The 13,039-nt window shown below is 40.7% G+C and overlaps 1 protein-coding gene across 3 annotated transcripts in view; it reads right to left on the bottom strand.

Moving 5' to 3' along the window:
- HOMER1 (homer scaffold protein 1) overlaps positions 1 to 13,039 on the bottom strand; it is a 246,911-nt gene that overhangs the window by 14,631 nt on the left and 219,241 nt on the right. For all 3 annotated transcript variants that reach the window (XM_033929598.1, XM_033929589.1, XM_033929608.1), the window contains 2 exons: positions 12,721 to 12,831; positions 12,202 to 12,282 (listed from right to left, as the gene is read on the bottom strand). In XM_033929598.1, the coding sequence (XP_033785489.1) occupies positions 12,202 to 12,282; positions 12,721 to 12,831 (192 nt within the window). The remainder of the gene's footprint in view (positions 1 to 12,201; positions 12,283 to 12,720; positions 12,832 to 13,039) is intronic.

The following is a 13,039-nucleotide window of genomic DNA, read 5'->3' on the forward strand; positions in this document are numbered from 1 at the left end:
ATGCCGCAAGCCCAAAGTGTTCCAGATTCTCAATAGAACTGGTCCCGGAGTAAGAAAATCCACTTGGACCAGAAGTCTGAGCTCTTCATCCCTCTGGAGATGAACTAAGTCCACAAACCATGGTCTGCGAGGCCAACTGGGCACCACTAGGATACCAAGCTGGAATGGATCGCAGTCCTATCAATGACTTGACCGAGCATAAGCCACAGGGGAAACACAGACAAGAGCTTGTTCTCTGGCCACAGTTGGACTAATGCATCCAACCTTTCATTTCTGAGCTCAGATCTTTGGCAGTAAAATTGAGGTGTCTTGGCGTTCACCTTCAAAGTCATCAGATCCATCTGTGAAGCCTTTTCACCATAGCCTGAACTTTTAGGGTCAGTCAGCCATCAGACACATCACAAAGCAGTCTGGCAGGGAGGCACAGAACTCGATTTTGTACCCCTCCCCGATTACGTATACGATCCAGCAGTCTATGCCAATCTGAGATCATACTGACAAAAAGGCCAACAGTCTGCCTCCTATGTGAGGGAGCTCGGCTTCTGGCCTGGCATCATTGTGCTTTCTTAGTGGCTGGAGGGAGGCAAGAGCACAGGGCTTGCTGCTTCCTGACCCGATGAATCTCTGGCACAATCTCTGGAAAGGTCTTTGCATCAATTGGCCTCCTGAATACATATGAAATATTTGGGAGCCTCAAAAATTGCCCGAACCGAATGCCAGGCTGATCGGTGTCTGCTGTCCTATAAAGACTTGGGGTGACGGTCCGTCACACTGGCCATTAGGTCATCTAGACCCTTTCCAGAGTGCTTCTGCTTTAAAGGTAGCATCTCCTTCCCACTGTCTGATTCAGAGCATCCATTGAACAGAGATAGCATAGGTCGAAATCTTGCTCATAATTCTGATGATATCATACAGAGCATCAGCAATATAATTTACCCCAGAAAGAAGCTTCTGAGAATCTTTAACTTCTATTGAGTCAGAGATCCAAGACAGGTAAGTGTGACAAGCATGTTCAATAGAGGAAGATGCAGCTGCCGCCTTAATGCCTAGGGCCAAAGCTTCAAACTGACGCTTGAGGAACAAGCACATTTTGTGATCCCGAGGATCCTTTAACATCACTAGAGGTAGGTCTTTGACTGGGTGACCAGAGAATTGGATAGAAGATGTGCGCTAGATGTGGTGTATTTAGATTTTAGCAAAGCCTTTGACAGTGTTCCACACAGACATCTTATTATTATTAGGTTTGTTTTTTTTAATATACTGCCTATCAAGATTATCTAAGCTGCTTTTACAATCAGGTACTCACGCATTTTTCCTATCTCAATCTTCAGGATTAGGGCACAAACAATGTAGGTGGTGGGAACTTAAAGGTCAAGGACCTGGGGGGCCGCCGCGAGAGCGGACTGCTGGGCACGATGGACCCCTGGTCTGACCCAGCAGAGGCAATGCTTATGTTCTTATCTATCCCGGTGGGCTCACAATCTATCTAATAAATAAACTGAGTGCCCTCGGGATGTGTCCGAAACTGGATAAGTGGAAGGCGACAGAGGGTAGTAATCAATGGAGATCGCTCTGAGAAAAGGGATGTTACCAGTGGTGTGCCTCAAGGTTCTGATCTGGGGCTTATTCTTTTTAACATTTTTATAAAAGATATTGCTGAAAGTTTGTTGGGTAAGATTTTCCTCTTTGTGGATCATACCAAATTCTGCAATAGAGTATACACCCAGGATGGTGTGAACAACATGAAAAAAGACCTGGAGAAGCTTGAAGAATGAGCTAAAATTTAATGCTAAAAAATGCAAGTTCATGCATTTGGTCTGCAAAAACCAGAGGGAACGGTACAGTTTAGGGGGTGAAGAACTTATATGCACGACAGATGAGCAGGACTTGGGTGTGATTGTATATGATGATCTTAAGGTGGCCAAACAGGTTGAAAAGGTGACGGAGAAAGCTAGAAGGATGCTAGGTTGCATAGGGAGAGGTAAGGCCAGTAGGAAAAAGGAGGTATTGATGCGTCTGTATATGACTCTGGTGAGACCTCACTTAGAATATTGTGTACAATTCTGGAGGCCGCACCTTCAAAAAGACATAAAAAGGATAGAGTCGGTTCAGAGGAAGGCTACTAAAATGGTATGTGGTCTTCATGATAAGGTGTATGGGGACAGACTTAAAGATCTCAATCTGTGTACTTTGGAGGAAAGGCGGGAGAGGGGAGATTTGATAGAGACGTTTAAATACCTACGTAATATAAATGAACATGAGTTGAGTCTCTTTAATTTGAAAGGAAACTCTGCAATGAGAGGGCATTGAATGAAGTCAAGAGGTGACAGGCTCTGGAGTAATCTGAGGAAATGCTTTTCTTTTTTACAGAAAGGGTAGTAGATGCATGGAAAAGTCTCCCGGAAAAGGTGGTGGAAACAGAGACTGTGTCTGAATTCACGAGGGCCTGTAATAGGCACGTGGGATGTCTCAGAGTGAGAAAGAGATAATGGTTACTGTGGATGGGAAGACTAGATGGGCCATTTGGCCTTTATCTGCCGTCATGTTTCTGTGTTTCTATCACCCTTCCTTAGTTTAGTAACCTGCGCCACCAGCGAATCCAATTTTGGCTGAACAGCTGCTGGAAATCTAGCGCCATCAGATACAGATTGGCCATAGTTTTAGCCACTCAAAGGGATCTCTCTGGCGACTCCTAGTTGTCAGTTGCTAGCTTAAAGATGTCCAGATGGGAGGGGAAAAATGAGGTCTGAGCCACAAAGCAGCTTATAACTGAACATTGAGAAGAAGCAGCTTACTAGACTTCCAGCTTTAACTTTTGCAGCGAGATGGAAATAACGCTCGAAAGCATAGAGGCCCTGAAAACTGGTGCACTGTGGGGTCTTCCCCCAATCCAGTGTCATCACCACCTCATGACTGCTGTTCTCATGCACAGAAGCAAACACTGGCATGGAATCGAACTTGCTATCCTCCCAGTCAATGACAGACTGAATCTCCTGGTCCAAGTCTGCGTCCTTATCTAATCAGGGCACCTGACACGAAGTAAACTCTTGCGCTGCCACTATGGTGTGCTGCTAACAGCTGTGAAGGACACCCTCCGCCATTCCTCATGGACTTCACAGCCTCCACATAACTGCGCTTAGCCAATACAGAATTGGAGAGTTCTGGAAAGGGTCTCTTCCCCTGGCGACACACCTCCTGTGAATCCCCAGCCCTGGGGGTCTCGAAGGAGGCTGAGCCTGAGGTTTCTGCCCCTCCCCCATGTGCTCTGTCACAGGACATGGAAGCTCCTTGCAAACCTGGCATGATATAGAGGTAATAGGGCTTGAGGAGTCTATCCCAATTAATTTTAAACAAAATCGAGGGTTTTTGAGGCAGATGGAATAAAAAAAAAAAAAAAAAAAGATTGTTTAAAATTCAAGATGGCAACCACCAGAAAAATTGTACCAAAAGGGCATATGGAGATCTCCCTGAAATAAAAAAAGAACATAAGAATAGCCTTACTGGGTCAGACCAAATGGTCCATCAAGATCAGTAGCCTATTCTCAAGGTGGCCATTTCAGGTACCTAGTACCTGGCCAAAACTCAAGGAGTAGCAACATTCCATGCTACTGATCCAGTGCAAGCAGTGGCTTCCTCCATGTCTTTCTCAATAACAGACTTTCTTAAAACCAGCTATGCTATCCGCTCTTACCACAACCTTTGGAAATGCGTTCCAGAGCTTATCTATCCTCTGAGTGAAAAAATATTTCTTCCGATTGGCTTTAAAATTATTTCCCTTTAACTCTGAGTGTCCCCTAGTCTTTGTAATTTTTGATGGAGTGAAAAATTGATCCACTTGTACCTGTTCTACTCCACTCCGGATTTTGTAGACTTCAATCATATCTCTCTTCAGCCAAGCTGAAGAGCCCTAACCTTTTTAGTTTTTCCTCATATGAGAGGAGTTCCATCCCCTTTATCATCTTGGTCGCTCTTCTTTGAACCTTTTCTAATGCTGCAATATCTTTCTTGAGCTAAGGAGACCAGACTTGAACGCAATACTCCAGGTGAGATTACACCATGGAGCAATACAGAGGCATTATAATATTCTTAGTCTTGTGAACCATCCCTTTTTAAAAAAAATTCATAGCATCCAGTTTGCTTTCTTGGCCGCTGCCACACATGGGGCGGAAGGTTTCATCGTATTGTCTATGACACCCAGATCCTTTTCTTGGGCACTAAACCCCAAGTGGACCCTAGCATCCGGTAACTGTGATTTGGGTTATTCTTCCCAATGTGCATCACTTTGCATTTGTCTACATTAAACTTCATCTGCCGCTTGGACGCCCAGTCTTCTAATTCTTAAGGTCTGCCTGCAATTTTTCACAATCTGCATGTGTTTGACAACTTTGAACAGTTTAGTGTCATCTGAAAATTTAATCACCTCACTTCTCGTTCCAATTTCCAGATCATTTATAAATAAGTTAAATAATACTGGTATCTGTACTTGGATCTGTACTTGGATCCAAGTACAGATCCAAGTACAGATACCTGCAACACTCCATTGTTTACTCTCCTCCATTGAGAAAAATGACCATTTATCCCTACCCTCTGTTTTCTATCTGATAACCAATTCCTAATCCACAACTGAACTTTGCCACCTATCCCATGACTCTTTAATTTTCTCAGGAGCCTCTCATGAGGAACTTTGTCAAAAGCTTTCTGAAAATCTAGATACACTACATCAACCGGCTCACCTTTATCCACATGTTTATTCACACCTTCAAAGAAGTCAAGGAAATTGGTGAGGCAAGATCGCTGTTGGCTGAGCCCATGCTGACTGCATCTCATTAAATCATGTTTGTCTACGTGATTCACAATTTTATTTTTTATAATTGTTTTCACCATTTTGTCCAGTACTCAAGGTTTTCCAGATCTCCCTTGGAACCTTTTTTTAAAATCAGCATAACATTGGCCACCCTCCAATCTTCAGGTACTACTGATGACTTTAGCGACAGGTTACAGATCAGCAATTTCATGTTTGAGTTCTTTTAGTACCCTGGGATGTATGCCATTTGGTTCAGGTAATTTATCACTTTTTAACTTGTCGGTTTGGCTTAATACATTTTCCAGATTCACTGAGATTTCTTTCAGTTCCTCTGCATCATCAATAAAGACCAAAATAAAGAATTCATTCAGTCTCTCCTCTATGGCCTTATCCTCCTTGAACGTCCCTTTTGCTCCTTGATCATCCAACGGTACAACGGATTCCCTCACTAGTTTTCTGTTTTTGATGTACCAAAAAAAACCTGTTATGAATTTTTGCCTCTTTGGCAAGTTCCTCTTTATATTTTTTCTTAGCTTTCTTTATCAGTGCTTTGCATCTAACTTGCTCGTGCTTGTGTCTCTTCTTATTTTCTTCATTCAGATCCTTTTTCCATTCTTTAAAGGATGGGGTTTTTTATTTTGCTCTAATAGCCACTTTCACTTTACCTTTTAACCATGCCGGCTCTCCTTTCCCCCTTGCTAATAAGTGGAATACTTCTGGTCTGGGCTTCCATGATGATATTTTTAAACATCATCCACACTTTGCAACTGATCACAGAGAAAGTGGTTTTGGAGGTGGGCTCGGGGGTCAGAAACCCTCAAATCCAAATTTTAAGGACGCCCTACCCTGGATTTTCCCCATAAGCTTCAATAGCCGTACTCAATGTGCCATTTAGTGCTGTTCAATTCAGGGAAAAATTTTTCAATTCAATTTTCCTGCCCAATCAAGGATTTGTTTTTTTCCAATGACATGCCGGGTTTATTCTGTAGCCTCTCCACCCACTCAACCCCCCTTTGCCCTCTCCAATCCCATGTCAGTGCAGTAAGCCTTTTCCTCTCTCTATTAGGTCCTACCTCATGCTCACCGTCTAACACCAGCTCTGGCAGGATACACATTTCAAATTTGACATATTGTAATCACAAAATAGAAAATAAAATTAATTTTTCTACCTTCTGTTGTCTGGTCATTTTATTATTCAAATCATATTAGTCCTAGGCTCTGGTTTCTTTTTTTGTCTTCTGTTAACTCACTCACCAGGGTTTCCTGCTCATTTGACATTTTCTTCTTTTTCCATGCTCACCATCCATCTTCCATCTCTTTACCTTCTCATCCACTGCCATATCCAACGTTTCTTTCTCACTGTCTACCATCTCTCTTCTCTCTCTCTCCCTGCCTTGTGCCTTGGTCAAACCTCTCTATTCCTCTCCATGCAGCATCTCTCCCTTCCTCCCCTCCATTATAAATGTAAAATACTTTTCTCTTCCCATGCACCATCTCTCCCTGCCCTCCACCCTATATCCAACATTTCTCCCTCTCTCTTCCATGCATATCTCCCTCCTCCTCCACCATATACAGGATTTCTCACTCTCATCTTTTCTACCTCTTTGTTGTACTCCCTTCCTCTCCTCTACCCCATGTCCAACAATTCTTCCTCTCCTCCTCCATGTGCAGCAGCTTTCCATCCCTCCTATCCCCCATACGCAGCACTTCCCAATTGACCCACACTCACACCATGAGATCTGATATATCGTTGGGTCTCCTAAAGCAGCAGCAGCAGCGGTGTTGGACAGCCAGCAGAGGCAGACTCTGAACAGGCTATTCGTGGCCTGCCTGCCAGGGCTTTCCTCTGCCATGTCATCAGTGACATTTCAGAGGGAAGGTCCTGGCAGGGCAGGCCACAAGCAACCTGTCCAGCGCCTGCCTCTGCTGGTCGTTCACCACCCCTGCTGCTGTTGTTTTAGGAGGCTCTGGAGGTATATCAGGCCTCACTGGGTGGGAGAGTTGTTTACTGAATCGGCATGTCTGATTTTCAGGGAAAATGAATCGATTTGAATCAGGGAACTGGACAGCACTAGTGCCATGTAGTGCCTGCTTGCTTCAGCATAGGATTTCAACTGGAATCAAAGAGAATAAAAATATGCCTCACAGATTCAATGCATGAGCCTGGTCTTCTGGCTGCCAGTAGGACTGAACTCAATCCTCTTAAAACCATGCTGTAAAGGGGGGGGAGAGAACCACACAGCTGGCCCACTGCTAGTCCTCACACAGCCTGCATTCAAGCTCCTGACCATATCATGGATGCATGCAGCTACAGATGGAACACTCCCTGAGCTCTGAAAAAAATTCCAGCAGGCTGGCTAGCTAGATGTTCCCAAAGGGCTGATCCTGCTAGCAGCAGACTTCTGCTATGTAAGTCTGCATCTTCTCCCAGGCAAAGGTCCCCACCAAGTAGGAACTTCCAGGCACCAAGTTTCCAAAGCAAAAAATACCCAAAATTAATAAAAACGGCAGAGCAGAACAAAACCACTTCTGAGCAACTTGCTTGCAGATAACAAACTAAGCAGCTCCCTAGGAAGGAGGAAGATTGAAAACATAATTGATAGTTATCTGCAAGCAACTTGTTGGTTGGGATTCAAGATCCTAGCGTTCAGGACCACTAGGCACACTGCATTAGAAAAGGACATTACCTTGACTTTTTACATTTCGTGTGTGTGTTAGCTAAATGGAAAATTTAAAGCAATTATAGGGGGGGGGGAATTCTAGTGCCAGAAATGGTATTCAACACTGATGAGCCAGAGAAACAAATAAATCAAATCTATGTAAACTTGGAAGATGTAATGGCACAATTTACCAAACTGAAGAGTAGCAAATTACCTGGACTAGATGGCATACATTAAGGCTGTACCGAATATTCATATTTGATTTGACCCCATCTAATACTCCAAATACATTATTCATAATATAGCCAAATAGTGATGTAAATATGGTAATACAGTATTCCACAGGGGGCTCTACTATTCCCCCTATTATTCAATCTCTACATTAGACCTGTCCTAGACATAGCCCACAAATACAGATTCACTCCTTCTTGGATAACATCCAGTTTAACTATACCTACTGCTAGGAGAAACCTGTGATGCCCAGATCATGCAACTCCTAAATTGACTCTTGGAAATCAAAAACTGGATGTCCATCAACAAATTAGAACTAAATGCTTCAAAAACGGAACTCCTTTGGATCCACAAAGAACACTGCAACTGCACTCCTCCCTCACTACACTGGGACTCAACTACCATAACTACAAAAGACTAAGCACACAGCCTAGGAATACTCCTTGACTCCAACATATCACCTTCCAACCATATTTCATTTTACTACCTGCAACAACTCCAAAAATTAAGGAGCTACTTTTCTGAGTTAGACTTCACCCAAATAGTCTATGCTTTAGTCCTCTCCCATATGTATAACTGCAAAGGGCTATTCAATGGTCTCACAGCGAAGAACATACATCTCTAACAAATACAAAATGTAGCAAACCTCCATGCTTGCAACCCTGTCTCCCAGGTTTTATTGTCAGCTTACTGGTTGCCCATAGCTAAACGTGTCTTCAAGAGCCTGATGCTAACATTCAAATCCTTGCATGACAAAGCCCCAGGCTACATGACAATCAAGCATCCCTCGCCTTGAAGGATGAAATACACCTCAAAATGCCCCTTGGTTGTGCCCTTCAACTGCAAACTGCCAAACAACGTTCCTACTCTCACTTCATATCAAGCCACTGGAATCAACTGTCCCTAAAGATTAGATTCCTTGAAGAACTCCTCAACTTTAGGAAAGTAATAAAAACATACCTCTTCACTTAACTCCCACAACCGATAAATTACAAAGAAATGTATATTGATTCAAGATCCTCGGTATGTGTCGCATTAGAATAAAAACTTGTATTGAAAAATCTTGCACTGTAACTATGGCAAATTTAACCTGTAAACTGTATATTATGTATATTGGTATTAGATCCCTAGTATGTGTTGAGTTAGGATAAAAACTTGTATTGAAAAATTGTACTGTAGCTATGGCAAATTGTAACCTGTTAACTGTATATTACGTATGTTAACCTGTAACCCGTTCTGAGCTCTTTGGGGAGAACAGGATAAAAAACAAATTAAATAAATAGATAAATAAATAATCTGGAGCTCTATGCCAAATCCTGAAATAAACACTTGATCTCCGATGTCATGTTGCTTCTTTTATTATTTATGTTAAAGCTCAATGTCTAGTATTCATATTTGGTATTTGTATTCAGCTGAATATTTTTCATTATTCGAATTCAGCTGAATAGGAAAATAAGCTATTGAGTACAGTTCTAGTATACATCCCAGAGTACTGACAGAACTGAAAAATGAACTTGTAGAGCTATTAGTTATATGCAATTTATCTTTAAAATCAAGTATGGTTCTGGAAGATTGGAGGGTGGCCAATTTAATGACAGTTTTTAAAAAAAGGTTCCAGAAGGGATCCTTGAAATTAGACTGGTGAGCCTGACAAGGAATGGATTATTGAGACAAAGCCAACATGGATTTAGTTAAGGGAAATCTTGCCTTACCAAACTACTACATTTATTTGAAGGGGTGAATAAACATGTGGATTTGAGACAGTCGATATTGTGTTTCTCAATTTTTAAAAGGCATTTGACAAAGTAGGAACAAGTCCTGAGGAAATTAGGAAGTCATGGGATAGGCAATAATGTCCTATGATGAGTACATATATAAATACATTTCTTTGCCATGAAGGGGCAGTGCTTCACTCTACAAGAAGCACCAAAGAGCTCTTGTGAAATACCTTACATATATCTTTCTCTTCTAATCACATTTATTTATTTAATTTTCTATACCGTTCTCCCAGGAGAGCTCAGAACGGTTTACATGAATTTATTCAGGTACTCAAGCATTTTTCCCTGTCTGTCCCGGTGGGCTCACAATCTATCTAGTGTACCTGGGGCAATGGGGGGATTAAGTGACTTGCCCAGGGTCACAAGGTGTAGCGTGGGCTTGAACCCACAACCCCAGAGTGTTGAGGCTGTAGCTTTAACCATTGCGCCATACTCTCCTCACATCAATTCTCCTTACGAACATAAATAGAAAAAACTCAGCAGTGCTTTCTGTCCAACCCCTAAATCTGACAAGACGCAGCGAGACTTAGAAACCTGTAACAAACCCTAAACCAGTGATTGACAACTTTTTTCATTTAAGGGCCACAGTGTGAATATGAGAAAGCTCCGAGGGCCACCAAAATATTTCAAATTAACACATACTACTAATTTTGTAAACTGCCTTGATCTACTGGGTATTAAACATTAAAAATGAATACTGATATTGGTTCTACAAACTTCAATGATATTTTTTAAGAACTCACTTTATTTTGGATTGTCAACAGTAGCAAATTCCTTAAATGCAACACCTAAGTAATACACTTAACAGATTGTTTGCAGTTACTATATCAAGTGGGCAAGACTGAAATTAATGCATTTATAAGATTTGAAGAGTATTTCGGCCAACTGTTTGAGGCCCACAATGTAGGGTTTTGGGGGGTCATGTGTTGGAGACCACTTCCCTAAACTATAATAAATTTTGCTAAAATCAGACAACCTAAGTAGGAGAGAAGTTTGGACTTAACATGAAATGGCATTCCATGTTTTCTGTTTTAATTTACTATCTTTTAAAATGAGATATCTGACCAAATAAGCATGTAAATAGTACCTGTGATTTTTTTTAGTCAAATTCTGAGCACATATTCCATTATATTGCTGAGAAAAATCTCACAAAGAAATAACTTTCTAAATGTTTCTCCAAAGAATCCTAACATCTTCTATGTTTACAATTCATAGCATTTATTGTTTTGCTCTTCTATGTCTCCAATCAATTGCAACCAGGACTTGAGGATACCAACACCTTGTAACTTCATTTGCAACTACCTGGAGATTATTTTTTACCCTATTTATAAAAATTATCCCAGTACACCTTATCTGCCCATTGCAGTAACAATCCTTTAGCCACAAGCCAAGCACTAGAGCTTCCTCTGGACTATGGAGCCATGTCATAATGAGCATTGAATATGGCTACTATTGTCACCACTGAGCAACGATCATAGTTTTGGCCCTGGAAGCTAACAAAGCTGCCTTCATGGGTATTTCCAACCCAATCAAGTAGAATACGACTTGACTCAAGAATCAAACTAGGAACCTTTCCCGTGACATGGCCCAACATTATTACTGGACTGGTTCAATTTTATTTTTAAAACTATAATGATGTTTGTAGAACAAGATGTCCAAATTTTAGAAAGTCATCATGGGGAAAATTATTTTTCTCATTTGTTTATTGCTATCCTTTGGCAAAGGCAACATGAAAATGGAAAATAACCAGAAAGCACAGAAGTCAATATTTAGCATTTAGAGCAATATTACTTTAAATGTATTGTTTTGGTAGCTTTATATGAGAATTCACAGGTGCCAGTCAAGAAGCCGCTCAGTACCCCATGGGAGCCAGTCAAGAAGCCGCTCAGCACCGAACAGGAGCATCAAAGCACGCTCCTGCTCGGTGCCGCTTAATTGCTGAAGAAACCCGATCTCGCGGCAGCCACCACTGACCAGGTTAGCAGCGGGGCAGGAGTGCGGAAAGCTCGCTCCTGCCCGCTGCACCTCTGGACTACCAGGGAACGGCAGAGGAGGTACGAGGACAGGGCAGGGAGGGGGGCAGGGTGCAGAGCCTGGAGGCGGTCTGCAATAATTCTGGGAGGTGGCCGCTGGCCTGAATATAAACAGGGACCCCCATTTCCAAAAATCCCAGTTTATATTCGAGTATACAGTATATGGTAAATGCTGCTGCAATAGCACTGGAGAGGAAACCCATACTGCTGTGAATGAAGACTCATGATGCCTTATCTTCAGATATTATCCCTCATCTTATCACAAGTGGCAGGAAATGGAATTTAAGCATGTTTTGATTAGGCAATTATAAAATGTTTTGTTCCCCCCAACTGGACACAACTTCCTATAAATACCTATTAGCTCATTTGGCAGATGCATCTTGTCATTTGCCACTTGATTACTACAGAAGTAAATCCAATGGCTACCCTTTATCTGTTTAATTTTGAATATAAACATAAATATGATATGTATTTATTATATCATTTGATGTAATTAAGTTCTGTTTATTTTGTACATTGTTTGATAATATGTTGCACTTGATGTTGGTTTTTAAAATGAATAAAGATATGGAAAAAATAATTATATATATATTATATATAATATAATATATATATAATATATAATTATAATATATATATATATATATATATATAATATATATATTATATATATATATATAGTCATAATAAATTACCTGTAATTTTTGGGTCAGAGCATCCCGCTGTGCTTGAAGTTCTCCAGCGTGCTCAATTTCTTCTTTTAATCTTTCTACTTCCTAAAAACAACAAAAAACAACATAAAAAACATCAACAGACTAATATTTCACTAGTATACAGGATTCTCTTCACCAGCACCCTTTATTTCATAGCACTGCAATGCTTTGAACATCAGTACAAAAAAATCATAGAAGATTCTTAACCATTACTATAATAGTGACCTTTTAGTTTCAAGTTTTTTGAATGTAATGCTTTAAGAAATGATTTAGAACCAAAAAAAACAAACAGCACATTCTGTTAATATTTATATGAATGAGTTTCTAAGTATGAAAAGAAATGTATAGAAATCAATAATGGATAGAAAGGAATCATTTATTCATCTGACTAGACAGGATTTTACTGACAACTTTAAAAGAATGAAGTTCTTCCTTTTATGTGCTCATATTCTGAATGTGTAAGTTGTGAAAATTAGGGTCGCGGAGAAAACAGAAAAATACCTCTTCTTTTTTCTTCAATGTAGATTCTAAGTCCTGTATTGTTTGGTTTAATTCTGTTTTGTGTGTGTGGACTGCATTTGCTTGACTGCTCAGACACTCCAGTTCCGTCACCTGTACAAATAAAAGCAATGTTGAAGCTAATTTCTCTTGTATATCCTCCGTCATTGGGAGTACGGTACTAGGTGGGAACTATTATAATTTAATAATATACACTTACCTATTTATTTAGTCTTAAAACTGTTTTTAAAATTAACTTTGAATTAATTAGGGCAAGTTGGTATCAACTTAAAGGGTTTAGAAAACAACTGAAAATATTACT

The sequence above is a fragment of the Geotrypetes seraphini genome, chromosome 1 (assembly GCF_902459505.1).
Source record: "Geotrypetes seraphini chromosome 1, aGeoSer1.1, whole genome shotgun sequence".
In the NCBI taxonomy this organism is placed as follows: domain Eukaryota; kingdom Metazoa; phylum Chordata; class Amphibia; order Gymnophiona; family Dermophiidae; genus Geotrypetes; species Geotrypetes seraphini.